The sequence below is a fragment of the Kogia breviceps genome, chromosome 11 (assembly GCF_026419965.1).
Source record: "Kogia breviceps isolate mKogBre1 chromosome 11, mKogBre1 haplotype 1, whole genome shotgun sequence".
Lineage (NCBI taxonomy): Eukaryota > Metazoa > Chordata > Mammalia > Artiodactyla > Physeteridae > Kogia > Kogia breviceps.
This window is the reverse complement of record NC_081320.1, coordinates 83,012,421-83,029,838: the sequence shown is the minus strand read 5'-3', so window position 1 is coordinate 83,029,838 and position 17,418 is coordinate 83,012,421. Positions and strand designations below refer to the sequence as shown.

The 17,418-nt window shown below is 55.3% G+C and overlaps 1 protein-coding gene across 2 annotated transcripts; it reads left to right on the top strand.

Annotated features, from left to right (window-relative positions):
- Positions 1-1,212: 1,212 nt before the first annotated feature.
- Positions 1,213-14,505, top strand: SLC35F6 (solute carrier family 35 member F6). Of its 2 annotated transcripts, XM_067007939.1 has the most exons (7): positions 1,220-1,421; positions 9,460-9,532; positions 10,432-10,603; positions 10,852-11,064; positions 11,795-11,905; positions 13,253-13,755; positions 13,814-14,505. In XM_067007939.1, exons 1-6 carry the CDS (start codon positions 1,345-1,347, stop codon positions 13,720-13,722), a joined length of 1,116 nt encoding a protein of 371 aa, XP_066864040.1. In that variant the 5' UTR covers positions 1,220-1,344; the 3' UTR covers positions 13,723-13,755; positions 13,814-14,505. The 2 variants fall into 2 exon arrangements, with proteins under 2 accessions (XP_058934534.1, XP_066864040.1); XM_059078551.2 differs by having other exon boundaries at positions 1,213-1,421; positions 13,253-14,505.
- The last annotated feature ends 2,913 nt before the right edge of the window (positions 14,506-17,418 follow it).

Below are 17,418 nucleotides of genomic sequence, written 5' to 3'. Positions count from 1 at the left end.
GGTCTTCCTGGTCCAGCCCCTTGAGAGTTTTTGTGAGTCAACACTGGTCATTTTCATAAGGTCAAGGCAGTCTTAGGGCAAGCAGGAGGAGGAGGCAGGCAGGCCCTGCCCCTGCACCTCTAGCAGCAAGATCTGCAATAACGGGGAAATGTGCTCACTGGGTCTGAAGCAGATCCTTGAAGGCCTTGTGCTCCAGCCTGTGGTGTGACCGGGCATGGGGCATGGCGTGCAGACAGAGACCTGGAGATGAGGACAGAGGGCAGCTGGGGGCTGAAAAGTAGGAGCAGGATTTTAAAAGTTGGAAGCTCCTGCATTCCATGCTCTGAGCAGCATTCGGGGAACGCAGAAAGGAGCAATGTGGTGGGATTGGTGGAGGTGCTGCACGGAAGGCACGGATCTGGCGGAGACTGAAGAATATGCATGCAAACCCCACTCCGTCACTCACTAGCATTGATCATAAGCAAATCACTTGGCTTTGCTTTTTGTTTTTAATTTTTATTTATTTTATTTTGGGCTGTGTTGGGTCTTTGCTGCTGCACGCGGGTTTTTCTCTGGATGCAGGTAGCAGGGGCTACTCTTCATTGCGGTGCACAGGCTTCTCATTGTGGTGGCTTCTCTTGTTGCAGAGCATGGGCTCTAGCCGCGCGGGCTTCAGTAGTTGTGGCGCACAGGCTTAGCTGCTCCGCGGCATGTGGGATCCTCCCAGACCAGGGCTCGAACCTGTATCCCCGGCCTTAGCAGGAAGATTCTCAACCACTGCGCCACCAGGGAAGCCCCCAGCTTTTCTTAATTTAGTTTCTTTTGCTATAAAACTGTCTCCCAGGGAGCAGGAACTAGATTCTTACGCCACTTTTCTGTAACATGTGAGCAACACCGCGGGTTGGGATCTCTAGGGACACGTCTCAGGCCTCCTGGGAGTTCCCTGGGTATCCAGTAGAGAGGAGATTCCCACGCTGGACGTTTCTACTTCGTGGTTTGCCTCTGACATTGTTCAGCTCAATCTCTCTAAAGGGTTTACAGAATGCTCTAATATCCACGATGCATTCTTACTTCATCGTCCCATCAGCCCCTTTTGCAGATGGGGAGACATGGGCCCGTGACTTGACACTGTCACTCTGTGAGGACCAGCGCCCCTGGTTCCGGCTCTGGAGAGCGCAGACGCCTGGCCCCCCGCGCCATCCCTGGGGGCGGAGTGAGCAGGCGAAGGGCGGGGCCTTTCGGGTCATGTGACTCCCGGCCCGGAAGCACTCGCGCCCCAGACCCCGGCGTGATCAGTTTGGGGGCTGCCACCTTCAGCGAGCGCGGAGGTCGCACTCCTGTTTCGCGCTCCCAGCATCCGCCGCCATGGCCTGGACCAAGTACCAGCTGTTCCTGGCCGGGCTCATGCTCGTCACCGGCTCCATCAACACGCTCTCGGCAAAGTGAGTCCGGGCCTGGCTGGGAGGGGAGGGGACTCCGCGCCCTCCCTTCGCGGCTCTTCTTTCACCAGCCAGCTCAGTTGCTCTGATCCGTTCATGCGGTTTATGGACCACCCAAGGGGTACGAGGCCCAGGGAAATGCAGGGCAGGGCTGTGTCCCCAGCTGGAGGATCCGAGCCCCGGCTTTGATTCGCTGTGTGCTTGATCCCAGCGAGTCACTTTCTAACTCAGCGCCTCAGTTTCCTCATCTTTAAACGGGAGGAAGTTTCTCTCCCCTGCCCCTTCCAAGCTGGCTTCAGGGGCCCAGCCCTCCAGGAGCCGCGGGCCAGGGAGGGCTACAATAAACGTCATGCAGACCGAGTGACCAGTGAGCGTGGAGGGCTGCGATGACAGAGAAGGGGGTGCACCATGGGCCCCTCTTGGAGGAAGGGTTACAGCTGGGCCTCGAAGCTTCGGTAGGACTTCTACATGTGGTGGCGACGTTGAGGCAGGAACAGCAAGGCCAGATCCAAGTGGATTGTAACTAGCACCAAATGCCCAGGCTGGATTTTATCCCATAATCAAAGAGGGGCTTTTGAGATGGGGAGTGACATGTTAAAAGTGATACGATGAACCTGGTGGTCAAGGTGAAAAGTAGCTGGCTGCAGGGAAGACCACTCCAAAGCTGCTGCATAGCAGATAAGGGGAACTGGGAGGTGGCAGTGAGGTGGGAAGGGAAGGGGCAGCTGGGAGAGACCAGGTGCAGAGTGAAGCCACAGGGCCTGACCCACAGGATCCAATAATCACTCCTGGGCTTCTGCCTGGGGGAACAGACGTGGCATTAACCCATGCAGGGTGGGCAGGGGGGCAGTTCAGCTCTGATGTAAGGGGGGGTGGTGCTCGTGGGACGGTGAGGACAGTCCTCAGGAGGTTGGGGGTTGAGGGCCTGGGGCTGTCATGAGGCTAAGGGACCGGGCACAGCCTCCTCTCTGTAACAAGCAGGAAGCCCGGGGAGCAGCCCCTTTTCTTGGCGGCCCTTCGTCCCTTTCTCTGCTCCCACCTCGGGGCGGGGCCCTCCTGCCTCTCTGCCCACCATCTAAGAGCCCCAGTACCCAGAACCTGCTCTTTCTCTGAACCAGTTCCAAGGTGCACGTGGAGGACAGTAGACAGTGACCCTCTCCCAGTCAGACCTCCCTTCCACCTGAGCCCTGCCAGGCTCCAGAGCAAAGGGCAGTCACCCCAGTCACCCTCTGGGCTGCGCTCCAGGCCCCCTGAGGGTTGTGGGGATAGTCGTATCTTATTCGTTTTTGAGGGTGTTTCTTCCCAGCGTAATCCATCAGTGATGTGAGAAATGCCCCAGAAGAGAGGTCTGGGAGAGAAGTATCCTGTTCGATTCATCAGGCATGTTTAAGGTCCTTACAGTGTGTGAGGCACTGCCTAGACCTAGGGAAGGAGACAGAAGTGACCGAGAGAAGGTCCCAGGCTTTGAGATGCTTAGAATCTGCAGCAGAGTAGACAGATGTGCACATGCTTGACAATCACAGTGTCCTCCCTTCTCCACAGGAGGTGGACCTCTGGGTGAGGCCCACCTGTCTCTCTGGTTGGGCTCTGGCCGCCTGTGTCTGTGTCTTGTGCTGGGCTCCTGGGCCCTGAGGCCTCCTGAAGGGTACTCCTTTTGCTGAGCCCTTAGCTATAAAGGAACCTCAACCCGAGGGCTCCCATCTCAGGATCTGACTGCAGCAGAACAAGTCATCTGTCCATCCGTCCCACAAGCCAAGGCCTCAGTCTGGTGCTTGTAGGGTGGCTGTGGTCTGCCAGGGCCACCGCCGTCCACAAGGAGAGCTGAGTTACCTACTGAGGTAAACTGTGCTGACTCAGCTCCTTCCGTAAAAAGCTCCAGACCTGTCAGGTAAGAAGCCAGGGGATCCTCAGCCCCAGGATGCCTTGCCCTTGGAGGCTGCCTGAGAGGCCAGAAAGAGGTTCCCAGGTGGGGTCCCAACCTTTGGTCCTGTCCCCTGCCCTGTGGCCTGATGTGGGGCCTCTTAGGAGCCTCCCTACCTGTGATGGGCCCCAGTATTGGACCCTAAACAGTGTTCTAAGACCAGGCTGTGAGAAGGACGCTCTCAGAGAAAGAACATGGGAGAGCAGCTGTGTGCATCCTGATAGAGATTATTGATCTGAAATCGCACTCTGACCTGCAGTTGCTGGCAGGGACAGAGAGACGAGAATGTGACCACAGCAAGTGCTAACCAGCTAATACACAGAGAGCTCCACGTGCCACATCCTGCCCTGGCCGCCTTTCAAGAGTTAAGTTAATGAATTCTCATAACCACCCTATGAGGTAGATAAATTCCTTGTCCCTGGATAAGGAAACTGAGGTTCTGGAAAGAGGGGCTTGCTTACCCAAGTTCAACTCAGCTATTAAGTGGCAAAGTTTATATTTGAGCCTAAGTAGTCTGGCTCTAGAATCCATGCTCTTAACCTCCACTATGGATGAGGCTGGGAACTTCTCTAGTCATTCTTAGGGGCCTTTAAAGTTGTTGGAGGGGCTTCCCTGGTGGCGCAGTGGTTGAGAATCCGCCTGCCGATGCAGGGGACACGGGTTCGTGCCCCGGTCCGGGAAGATCCCACGTGCCGCGGAGCGGCTGGGCCCATGAGCCATGGCCGCTAGGCCTGCGCGTCCGGAGCCTGTGCTCTGCAACGGGAGAGGCCACAACAGTGAGAGGCCCACGTACCGCAAGAAAAAAAAAAAAAAAAAGTTTTTGGAAACATAGAAATTATCCATTCTCATCCCCACAGTTTACAGTCAAGGTCCCAAGAAAAGTTTTGTGTGTGTGTGACTCAACTGGTTGGTGTCTAGAACCTCGGTCTCAGGATTTTGGTGCAGGGCTGGTCTTCTACAGCTGCAGTACCCAAAACTCCCGCTTCCTTGGGGGTTTCCTCTTACATCTCCCCAGGCAAGAACAGACAAGCATGTGCCCATGGCAGTTGTAATCCTATAAGTTGCATCTCCTCTCCCTGCCATCGGAATGCCTTCCCTCTGGGACTGGGTGACAAGCATCTAAAGCCTCCATCCCAGAGGTCACTCAGGGCTCAGGGTTAGAGTCTCTAGTAGCCTCTTGCAGTTTCCTGGCCTGTAAAATGAGCATAACGTTTCCCTCCCCGGCTTCTTGGGAGGACTGAAGACAGTGGATGAGGAAGTGGGCGTGAGCACTTGCTGCTCCTGTGCTGGAACCACAGGTCAGCTGTCCGCTGCAGGAGGTCACTGGCCACTCAGCAGGATTGGGTGTGCTGCGGGGAGCCAGCCTGGGCAGGCTGGGCTGGGCTGGGGCTGGGGATCACCTACCCCCGGGAGGGAAAGTCACCGATCAGGCTGGCCCTGTAGCCTCGTCCCTGGGTGTTGGCAGAAGGTCCCTCCCTTCTCCTTTCTGTGGCTGCTTTCTCCCCGCCACCAGGCTTCTGCTGATGCACTTCCTGGAGACTAAACATTATTTGCCCTCCTCTGGCACCGCGTAGGGCTGTCTGCCTGAACCAGTGCACATTTCGGAGCCCCACTCTCCTGAATCCAGCTGGGGTTCTGCATGTAAAGAGCCAGGGTCAAGTAGACGCTCACTCAGGAAGGCTCACATCCCCTCCTAAGCTTCTGCAGGCTGTGAAGCCCACCCAGCCACGAAGGGGCCATGGGGGTCATTTCTCCAACAGTCAGGCCCACTGGGTCCGGGGAGCCTGCAGGAAGGTGGCAGGAGGCCTGCGATCACTGGGCCTCTTTTAGGGAAGGACTCCCACTGTCCTTCCTGTGCCAGCTCTAACTTTTGCCTTGGCAGCTGCCCCTCCCCCCACCCATAGGCTCCAAAAGTGGGCACGGGATAATCGCTACAGAAGGGTTCAGGCCAGCTGGAGAAAGCCTTAAATCAGCAGGGCAGTGTAGCAGTGAAAAGAGCATGAGGCTTGGAAGCTACAGGATTAGATGAGTCACTGGGCCTCTCCCAGCCTCAGTTTCATCTATAAAATGGGCATAATAATCCCTGCCCCACCTTCTTCCCAGACTCCTTGTAAGATCTACTGAGGAGAGTTATCTAATACTTAAGGGGGGGCGGGCTGTCATCATTTATCACCACGTGAGCCAGGGACACCTGCTATGACACCCCAGAGAGTGGAGAGGCCCTGGGGCCCTTCTGAAGATCCCAAGCCAGAGAAAGAAGCTGACTCACTGGGCTTAACAGGCCCAGGATGAGAGCGGAAATGGCACAGATTCTGAATATGGATACACAGCAAATCAGTCCGAGGCAGCCACATCAACCACTTCCTCAGCTTCTGACCGCCACCCCTGGTCCCACACAGACGCGTACACCTCTCAGAACGCTGAGCTTTGAGTTTACTGAGCAAGGCCACGCCAGAGTGACTCACCCCTAGTAAGGGTAGCCCACCCGGAGCCCTCCAAGGCCCAGGGAACTCTAAAGGAAGCCCGCCTCTGCCAGTGGAGGGCACTTCCTCATGTGGCCTCAGCCTGAGCCTGGTGGGTCCCCAAGGCCTCCTGCCCTAGAGACCATCGCTTTCCCCAGGATGTAGTGTCCAGAGAGAATGGAGGGCCCATCTGCAGGGCTGACATTTTCCCCACCTCAGCCAGGGGGGTGGGAAGAATCTTGAGTAAGAAGATGATCGGTGTTGAGGAAGGAGCACAGAACAGGGGGTGGTGCTCCTGGGTACTAGTGCTTCCCTGTGTCCCTCAAGCCCTGTCTGGTCCCTGGGTTTCTCATCTCTCAAACAAGGAGCTTCCCGAGATGATGGCTGAGTTTGTTCTCCTCTTTCAGCACTTTGTGGCCCTCCCAGTGCCTCTGCGTCAGCCTGCAAGCTGGGTCCCAGAGGATGGATACTCTCCCCGGAAGCTTTCAGGCTAGAGCAGAGCTGGGGCCACACCCACCCAACACAAGGGGAAGTGGCTCCTGCTCAGCAGAGGAGAAAGAGGGAGAAGAGGGGCAGCAAAGAACTTTTATTGACCACCTGCCATATGCCGGGTCTTATATGTCTTATTACTTTTGCCAGTTCATCAGTGTTGGCATTATTATCCCCAACTTATAGGTGAGAAATCTATAAGTCATGCAACCTGTGAGAGTCAAAAGTCTGAGCTTTCCGTGTATCCTGCTGCCTTTTCTGAAAATAAGTTCAAGCAGATGGGTTTGGCCCTAGATCTGCCCGTTGTTAACTGTATGAGCCTGAACTCGGCTCTCTCCACCCCAAGGTCTGAAATGCCTGTCTGTGAAATGAGGATCCTTGTTGTGAGGCCTAAACCACACAGCCCACATGAAGCGCTCAGCCTCCTCAGGGAGAAGTACAGGCCTGGCACAGAGTCAGTACACAGTGAATTGTACGTTCATAAAAACATGTTAGTGAAGCGTGTTGCAAAGAGATAAGTGCTATCCCACTGGGGAGTGATTGCTTTCACCCCCAGATGAACCGGGCCTGGCTTTTGGCCTTGTTCTGTGCTCCAGTCCTTCTGTGACTGCACAGTGAGCCAAACCTTTCCCAGGGCCAAGATGAGAAGCCTGACTCTATCCCAAAGTGACTGCAGGCCTGAACTCCTGCCGGACCCCAAGAGTCTGGGTCTGGGCGGGGCAGGGCAGCCTGTCCTGACACCCAAACCCCTGTGGTGTAAACCTGCCCCAGGCTCTCAGATACAAAAAGATTCCATTTCCCCTGCTGGCAACCTGCCAGCCCCAGCCTGTTCAGGCAGACCCACCCCTTGGAGAAAGCAGACCGCGCAGGGGGAGGGGAGGAGGCTTAGCACCAGCCCTACAGCCTGCTCCCTGTGCAGTGCCCCTCCATGGGGAAGGGCAGGCCCAGCTGGTCCCACCATCAGGGGACACCTCAGACCGGGTGGCAAATTAGCAGTCATGGATACATTGCCTTTGGACTGTAGTACCTGCCTATTTGTCTAGCAGTGTCTGGAAGTCCCACTCATTCAACCAAAAAAAAAAAAAAATGTTTGAACTTCTGTATGATAATGTGCCAGGAGCAGGGGATTGAAAGCTGTGGAAGTTGCTGGATGCTGAGCTCACAGCCTCTCAAGTGACAAGGACTACGGAACCAGAAAGTGATGCAGATATGAGCTGTCATGGCTGTAAGGTGCACAGGCAGTAGCCTAGACGGAGTTCCAGGAGGTGGCCCCGCTGCTAGATCGAGCGTCTTGAGCCTGCCAGTCTGTGCTCTGGATGTGGCCCCAGGATGGGGCAGGGCCTTCCATACCAGCCCTTGCCCTAGGCTTCTGGTTGACCATGAACTTGGCAGGACCTCCCTTGTCCCTCCTGGAAGAGCCCTGGGAACTCTCTCTCTGACCTGCTCGCTCGCTCGCTCCAGGGCAGTTGTTTCTGCGCCCTTGGTAAAGCATGACCTCTTTGCTCTCCTTCGCTTCTCTCTTTTGCTCAGCTGCCTCACCCAGGCCCTCCCAGAGGGCTCTGTCTGTGAAAGTGAGTCTGGCTGGAGAGCAGGCCAGGCTGGGTGAGCCATACAGGTGGTGTGTGTCCCACACCCACATCCCATGTCCTGTCCTGCCCTGCCCTGCCTGGGGATCCCAGAGTCACAATCTACAGCAGATCGGGCAGAAATGAGGCCCCAGAGAACAGGTGGTTTCTGTCCTTGATGGGGTTTTCTTTGCCCCTTTGGTACTGGGTCTGGTTCCAGCCGGATCCCCTGACCCAGATTTCCTCTGCCTTCCCAACCAGGCATATCAGAACTTCTAGCTGCCCATCAGCTCTCCTTTGACCTCCCCCATTCCCAAGCACCAGAAGCCCTCCTGCCTTCCCTCCTCACATCTGTGGGAGTGGGTGGGGTCTCCTACCTTGAGAAAAGTTTGCCATAGTCCTGTTTTGTTCACTTGCCCAGGGATATGTTCAGATCTCTTTGTAGATTTGATCTCTGCCTCCAGGTCTGTACTACCGGCAGCGCCCAGCCCGCCCCTCCCACCGCCTGCCCACCTGCCCCGGGCTGTGGGAAAGGCTCCCTGTCTCCCTCCTCAGTCTCAGGCACAGAGAAGCCCCGCCTGCACAGGATCTTTGTCAAACCCAGACCTGCACCGCTTGGCGTGCCCAGTGGCCCCTGCTTGGGGCACAGGAAGCAGAGGCTTCCCTGCACTCTGGGAGCTGAGGCTTGTGCACAGAGGAGCCAGCAGATGGGGTGGGGCCCACCATGTAGCTGCTCTTGACAAACATTGTAAGGAAAGACATTTAAGAAGAAGTCCTGAGTCTTACGCTTTAGGGACTGCCACCGCCGATGAGTGGGGTCGCTGCAGCGGGCACAGGTCAGTGGCCCACTGCAAGCGGCCCTGGGTCTGCATTGACTTGAGTCAGCAGTGTGATGTGGCGCGTGCAGTCCAAGCCGGGTCAACTAACCAGGATGTCCAACACGTGGGAGGGGCCGCCCTGTTGCCCGACTCCGTCTGGGCCCGATCACATGCCCTTGGCTCTGGGCCTGGGCCCACCAGAGTGCTTCCAGAAGTCAGCAGCCAGGGGAGTGAAAGGTTAGCAAGGGCTGGGGCTGCTTAACCAGGAGAAGATTCAGAAGGTGGGGAATGAAATAAAGTTATCAAGACATTAAACAAGCCAGTTTGTGATATAGTAATGTACATGTGTGCATGCACTTCTTAACACATGAAATAGTAAGCAGTGGGTCTAATTACTGGTAATTTTGGAGCAGTGATGAGTGTAAATAATACTTCACAATTATCTGCAGTGACTCGAATGTGATGAGAAGAATTGTGATTTCCGTGTGTGACAAAGTCGCAGGTACTGCAATACTACACTCATAAATGGAGGAAATGCTAAATTTCTGTTAGAGGTTCATGAAATTTCAGCTAAAGGGTCCCAGGCCCCCACGTTCTGTCTGCCATCCAGGGGAAGACTCCTTGCCGTGGAGACTGGTCCCTTTGAGAGGGAGCCCCGCTCTGGGCCGAGTCCGCTAAGTCTGGTCTCTGGGCTTCAGGAGGTGTGAGCTCTCTGCAGGCCCCAGGACCGGGTGGGAGAGCCCGCTGCCACACTGCAGGGTTTGACCTTCTCTCTGTCTGCTGCAGGTGGGCAGACAACTTCGTGGCCCCAGGCTGCGGAGGGAGCCAGGAGCACAGCTTCCAGCATCCTTTCCTCCAGGTATCTGTGCCTGTCCTCGCCCATCTCCATCTCCCAGGCCTCAGGTCAGGGGCCCCCATGAGGCCATGCTGTTTCCTGGCCTGGGTTGGGGGCGTCCTCCCTTGCTCTCAGGAGAGCCAGTTGCTTCGCTCTCTCCCTCCCGGAACAGAGGCCAGGATGTGAGGTGCCCCTGGAAGGGTGCAGAAGGCACAGTCCCCTGTAGGAGGCCTGCAGGAGGCCTGGTGAGCGGTCATGCCCTGGACTCCTTGAGGCCAGCCCTCACCATGGCCAAGTCAGGACACATTTGGAAAAATCCAGCCCTGTCATAAAACCTGCTCCCCAACCACGGGGAGCCCAGACCCCACTGGGGCAGGGCAGACACCATCAATGGAAGGTACCTTATTGCTAGACTGGGAAGCAGGAGACTTCAAGTTTAGTCCAACTCTGCCAGCAACTTGCTTTATGACCTTATATAAGTTCTCAAGCCTCTCGGGGCCTCAGTTTCTCCATCTGGAACATGACCAGGGATTGTTCTAGATTGGTGGGTTTTCAGATCAGGCTCTACACGGCCTTAGGGTTTCCGTCGAGGTGTTTGAAGAGCTTAGGGGTAGACCTAGGAGGCAGGCTCTGGCCTCCCACACAGAGCAGTTCTGCTTTTGTCTGTTTTACATGTTGGGGTTATAGGTAAACTCTTGTGTGAAGAAAGGTTATGTTTAAAAAGTTTTGTTACAGAGAATTCCCTGGCAGTCCAGTGGTTAGAACTCCATGCTTTCACTGCCGGGGCCACAGGTTTGATCCCTGGTTGGGGAACTAAGATCCAACAAGCCGTGCAGCATGGCCAAAAACAAAAAAAACCCAAAAAAACTCTTGTTCTAGGTGGTCTTCCTTCCAGCTCTGAAGTCCTGGTTCTGTCCCTACAGGCAGTGGGCATGTTCCTGGGGGAGTTCTCCTGCCTGGCTGCCTTCTACCTACTCCGGTGCAGAGCTGCAGGGCACCCAGACACCAGCGTGGATCCCCAGCAGCCCTTCAACCCCCTTCTTTTCCTGCCCCCAGCCCTCTGCGACATGACCGGGACCAGCATCATGTATGTGGGTGAGTACCCAAGCCAGTCTGCCAAGGGCTCAGCGAAGCCTGTGGCCCAAGGGGGCTGCTGGGAAAGAGCCACCCCCAGCTCATCTTCAGCTCCCCCCACCCCTCTCCCACCGACCTTTACACACATGCCCCCAACCAAGGTCTACTGAGTACTTGCCACGTGCCAGCCCTGTCAGCCCTGAGGACACCTCAGTGAACAGACAAGCTGGGCCCGTAGGAGCTAACGTCATATGTCTCTCCTCTCCTAGCCCTGAACATGACCAGTGCTTCCAGCTTCCAGATGCTGCGGGGAGCAGTGATCATATTCACAGGCCTGTTTTCGGTGACCTTCCTGGGACGGAGGCTGGCACTGAGCCAGTGGCTGGGTATCCTCGCGACCATCGCAGGGCTGGTGGTCGTGGGCCTGGCTGACCTCTTGAGCAAGCACGACAGTCAGCACAAGCTCAGCGAAGTGATCACAGGTGTGGCCGGGGCGGGCATCCCGGCACAGAGTCCCTCGACAAAGCGTTTTACCAGCTCTGCTGGCCGCCAAGCCCCGGGGGAGGGCACGTGGGACACCAGCTGATGTGGACACGCCCCCGCGCTCGAGGTGATAGGAAGAGTGCAGGAAAGACCAGCAAGGGACAAGCGGCGTGAGGGAGGGGTGGGTAAGGAGCAGGGCGGTCCGAGGAAGGAGAGGGCTAGTTCTGCGATTTACTTACAGCCACACAGACCGCAGGATCCGGAAGAGGAAAGGAATGAATGTTGACTGAGCACTTACCAAGCGCGCAGCCAGTGCTTCGCACTGTGCTCATCATCTCTGCCGTCCTCACAGTCCCGGCAAGGAAGCGCCGCAGCCCCTTTTACAGTGAAGTGGCCACCCAGCTCACGCATGGCAGGATTAAGCCAGAAATGTCCATCTCAGAGCCTGTTGCTTCTCAAAAGACCCGCTAACCCCAGCTGTGCAGCCCTCAGGCCCAGGCAGACCCCGGCACCTTCTGGAGCCTTAGCCCAGAGGGGCTGACAGTGCCCTCCCTGCTGGCCTGCCTCACCCCTCAGGGGCCAGGAGGTCAGGCGCGGGGGCTGTCGCGGCCGGACCTCGTGGACCGTACGGTGCCCTGCGGAGTCAGGGGCTGCAGGGGCTCTTAGGTTTCCGTGGGCTGAGATGTCTGCCTCAGCCTGGCCTCACCCTGGGCCCCTCCTTTCCCACAGGGGACCTGCTGATCATCATGGCCCAGATCATCGTCTCCATCCAGATGGTGCTGGAGGAGAAGTTTGTCTACAAGCACAACGTGCACCCACTGCGGGCAGTCGGCACTGAGGGTGCGTGTGAACACGGGCTGGCAGGAGGGCGCTGGGTGGAGCGCGCCCTGCGGGGCGGCACACGGAGGGAATGCGGTGAGGGCGCCTGGCGAGGTGCCGGGGGCCTCTGGGAAGGGCGAGCCTCCTGCCCTCCTTCCTCGCTCCCTTCACCGTGTTCGTGTTGACAAATACCCTGACAGCTGCCGTGCACTCGGCCAGGAGCTAAGGGAGGACAGGGACGAAGATGAATGAGACGCAAGCCCCGCTCTAGAGGAAGCGACCTCAAGAAAGAAAGGAGAAGAAAGAAAGCAAGGAAGGAGCGGGCAGTGCGTTTTAGCTCGGACTGCTTTTACTCAAGTGACGCTTCACTTGCCAAGCATATCTGAGCGTCATGGCCCAGGGAAGGTGGCATTTGCGCTACAGATTTCAGCAAGCAAGAATGGACAGGAGGGAACTCCAGGCCGAGTGGAGACATGGGGAGCTGGATGTGAGTTTGGAAACCAGTGAGGAATAGTTTGGAGGAGGTACAGGTTTGATGTAGGGGAAATGGCCAGGAATGGAATATGTCAGGGTCATATCTTGGAGAACTTTGGAACATCCGGCAAGTGGATTTAGACTTTAAATGACAGGCAGGGAAGAGCCACCATAGGTTTTTGAGCAGGGAAGTAAGTCAAAATGATGCTTGAAAATTATGGAACTAGCAGGGCGGATTAGAGCAGTGCTACCGAAGTGTGACCTACGGGCTTGTCAGGGAGCTGTAGGTGCCTGCTCCACCGTGAGCTGGGGGCGTACAGCAGAACGTTAACCACCTAAATCAACTATGTCGTCAAGCATACTGATTGCTTCCACTGCGTTTTTTTTCCTAGCAAGACTTTCTGAGTGAAGCAGTGCCTTGATGTACATTCTGGCCCAGCTGCTTGTCACACACCAACAGCGCTGAGTTAGAGAGCTCTGTCTTTCCACACTGGTGAGAGCAGTGTCGTGCTTGCAGCCAGCAACCCTTTTGGCAATGAATAGAATTGAGTTTAAAAAGTGTCAGAGAGCATTGTACATTGTAAGGGTAGCTGTCGTTTTGTGAAGGTATGTGTACATGTCTGTGCCCTGGTCACAGTATAAAATGTTTAGCCTATTCTTGGTGCGGTCAGAAAATGCAGGTGAAAGTGGAGAAGGGGCCGTCAGAGCCCATTCAGGAGGCCGTTGTAGTTCCTAATGAGCAGAACGGCTCCAGGAGCTGGAAGGAAGGAGCTGGTGCGAGGGTGCCTCGGAGGGGTGGCTGGGAGGTCAGCGGAGCCCAGCTGGTGGGCCGGGCCACGCTGCCGGGGCTGGGGGCCCAGCGGAGAGCGTGACGTGCTCCCTCCATTCCCGCAGGCCTCTTTGGCTTCGTGATCCTCTCCGTGCTGCTGGTGCCCATGTACTACATCCCCGCTGGTTCCTTCAGTGGAAACCCTCGCGGGACGCTGGAGGACGCGCTGGACGCCTTCTGCCAGGTGGGCCGACAGCCACTCATCGCGCTGGCGCTGCTGGGCAACATCAGCAGCATCGCCTTCTTCAACTTTGCAGGCATCAGTGTCACCAAGGAACTGAGCGCCACCACCCGAATGGTGCTGGACAGCCTGCGTACCATTGTCATCTGGGCACTGAGCCTGACGCTGGGCTGGGAGGCCTTCCACCCGCTGCAGATCCTTGGCTTCCTCATCCTCCTGACAGGCACAGCCCTCTACAACGGGCTGCACCGCCTGCTCCTGAGCCGCCTGTCCAGGGGCCGGCCCCTGGCAGAGGAGGGCGAGCGTGAGAGACTGCTGGGGGGCCCTCGGACTGCCATTAACGATGCCAGCTGAGCCTCCTGCTCTACTGCCACCTGGACGCTCCTTGTTCACCCTGAGGCTGAGGCCACGTGGGCTGGTGAACCTCAAGTGCCCTGCCCCCGAGGCCTCACCCTGCACCCTCCCCACAGACCCCCCCCCGCCCAGGGCAGCTGCTGCCACAGAAGATGACACAACACCCAGGTCCTCCTTTGTCACCACCCCATTCAGGCCTGAGCGCAGTGCCCGAGCCCCAGCAGGCTTCCCCAGCCCCTCCTGCAACACTAGAGCTAAATCATGGAGTAGAATTGCAGGAACCAACAGCCCTAGGGTTTCCTCCTAAATCATTAGCTAAATGTGGTTCTCCCAAGAAGAGAGGTCACTGAGCAAATTCTAATAGAACTAAGCACCACAGTTTCTAAAACTTGTAAGATACTCCCTAAGCCTGTCTTGGAACCGAGGTTTCAGCCAGGGCCTTGCCGCAAACTCAGTGTGTGCTTCCCAGCCCTGTACCTGGTCACTCTGGGCCTTGGCATCCTGCTCTGCAGAAGGTGTCCACGGTGTGGCTTCCGTGCCTTCCGGCCCACCTGGGCCCATTCTGCAGGCCTGTGGTTTTGACCAGCCTGGGGAAGGAGTGACAGCCTGTTTATTGAAGATGCCCCCTGCCCACTGCCCTCCTCCCCACGCCTGCTCTGGAATCCTTGCTCACACCTTGAAGTCCTCCCCACCTGGGAGAAGTTACGGGGGGATTTCCAGGCAGCCCTTGATAATAGCTTTTATGAACTCTTCACCTTCCATTTTAAAGATGAGGAAACTTGAGTCCCAGAGTTATAAGTTGTTTGGCAAAAGGGCTCTCCTGCCATGGGCTCTGGCTGTGCAGCCACACGACCAGGCAGTCGGCTGGGTTGCAGAGCACGTCTGGGGTTCTGCCTCACCGCAGCAACCCGGCAGACACCATGGAGAACCCTCTAGGGTGATGGGTTTACCGGGAGTCTACCGTTGAGAGTGATGCTGGTATCAAAGGCGTTATGTTAAGTGCTTAGCTTTCATTCTCTTGCATCACAGCGTGCACAGGTGGATGCAGGTGAGAAAAGTGTGGCCCGGAGAAGGTCAAGTGACTTCCTCCTGAAGCCGGTATTTCAAGCCGGGTCTGCCTGATTCCAAACCTGTGGGCCCGCTTACCGTAAGAGTCTCTGAGATCTTTTGGGGGTACTTCCTGTGGCTGGGAGAGAGGCATCCCGTGCTGTTATCCTCCCAGTAACCCCACCCTGAAGAGAGGGGACTGGCAGCAGGGACCCCAGGGAGCTGAGCGGCCCTTCACCCCAGTGGGGTCCTCTCTCTGTGGCAGGTCACTTTCCTGGGCCGCTCAATCGTGAAACAAATACCGAATGGCTTCCGTAAAGTAGATCCTGGGAGAAGGGATCTCTGACAAGCAAAGCCGTCGGGCTGTGGGAATCCAGCAGGTTCTTACCATCGGGAGAGAAAGGCCTCTCCGTCCCACCAGCTCCGAGTCTCGGGGAGCCCTGAGCTCCTCTGGGCCACGGTGTGTGTCACGGGAAGAAGGAAATGGAGATCGAGGGTGGTGGGTGCTATAGCTGCTTTGTCCAAAAAACTGGGGCCTTACAGTGTTGTTTCAGGCTTTTGATTTTTAAAAAGCAGAGGGGAGTTGGCAGTGTGGACTTTTTTCTTTAATGAGAGGGAAGGAGCACAAGGGTTAGGACATTCCTGGAGGTTAAGTCTAGAACGTTGGATGGAAAAGCTGTAAAGTACCAAAGCACAGAAATCGCGTGTGGATTTTAGCATTGAAGGGTTGGGGGGATTATAATGGGACTTCAGTGGTGAGAGGAGGCAGAGGATGGGGAGGGGACTTATGGTCAGGCCTGCCACCCACTCCGGCAACTCGCTTTATCTCCTGGAGCTTTAGGTCTTCACATCTCTAAAATGGGGAAGCCTGCATCTCACAGGATGGCTGTGAATATTACCTAAGATATAAATGGAAGGTGGCTGTAAATGCCAACGTACAGTGGAGCGTCCTGTAAGGTGGCACTGCACACCAGGGTGGTCTGTCAGGCACTGAAGTCCCAGCAGAGCCATGGTGGGGAGCATCGGTTTTGCTAGGAGGGGGAGAAATGTTTCGTTAAAACATAACCGTTGTGGGGCTTCCCTGGTGGTGCAGTGGCTGAGAGTCCGCCTGCCGATGCAGGGGACACGGGTTCATGCCCCGGTCCGGGAAGATCCCACATGCCGCAGAGCGGCTGGGCCCGTGAGCCATGGCCGCTGAGCCTGCGCGTCCGGATCCTGTGCTCCACAGCGGGAGAGGCCACAACAGTGAGAGGCCCGTGTACGGCAAAAAAAAAAAATTAAAAAATTTTTTAAAAAACCCATAAAACCATAACCATTGTGGAGTAGAGTGTAAACTTCTCATCGATTATAAGATAAAACAGGATGCCTTGTAAAATTTTTATGTTGACCCTAAGTACCCTTCCAGATCCTGGAGGTGTGTCCTCTCTATCCTAGTGTCTGGGGTGCTTCAGAGGATGAGTTTGAGAGGCCATGCTGTGTCATGCTGGTAATGGGGGCGGAGGGGGAAAGAATCTCCACTCTCCTGCTGAGTCCAGAGGGTTGTGAGGAATGTCTGTAGCTGTGGCCTACTGCTCTGAGTGGAATAATGGGGCCCTGGACCCCAAATTAGGATTGACTGATAACAGACTTCTGTAAACATCAGTTCAAATACAGTGTAATTCAGACCATCTGCACTGTAGTGAACTGACCAGTCCCTGCCCCATTCATAGTGGTCCTGGGGGACCCTGGGGCTGGGGTGTCCTCAGGACTGCCATCCAGGTCCTGGAGTAGCCCTCAGGCTTGCTGCCCACAAGAGGTTTAGGACCGTGCCAGGTGGTTCCATTCGCCTTCACTCTGTCCAAAGGTCTCTGTACTTTAACAAGCAAAAAGCACTCAAAGAGCTCAGAGGACGGTAGGAGGATTGGAGCAAACAGCCATGTGGTTTAGGGGGAGCCAGAGATATGTGTCCTCAGCTCCGTCTCTCCCTTCACTGGGTGGCTTTGGACAAGTGATGTTACCTCTCCCCATGATCAAGTGGGATTTATTCCAGAGATGTAAGGATGTTTCCACATCTGCAAATCAGTCAGTGTGATACACCACATTAACAAAGGATGAAAATCATATGATCATCTCAGATGCAGAAAAAGCATTTGACAAAATTCAGCATCCATTTATGATAAAAACTCTCAACAAAGTGGGTATAGAGGGAATGTATCTCAACATAATAAAGGCCATATATTACAAGCCCACAGCTAACATCACACTGAATGATGAAAAAAGCTGAAAGCTTTAAGATTGGGAATGAGACAGTTTTTCCCACTCTTGCCACTTTTATTCAACATAGTATTGGAAGCCCTAGATAAAGCAATTAAGCAAGAGAAAGAAAGGAAAGGATCCAAGTTGGAAAGGAGGAAGAAAAACTGTCACTATTTGCAAATGACATATATATAGAAAACCTTAAAGACCATCAAAAAACTATTAGAACTAAAAAAAAAATTCAGTAAAGTTGCAGGATACAAAATCAATACACAAAAATCTGTTGCATTTATATACACTAACAAACTTTCGAAAAGAGAAATTAAGAAAACAATCCCATTTGCAATTGCATCGAAAAGATAAAATACCCAGGAATAAATTTAACCAAGGAGGCGAAAGACCTGTATACTGAAA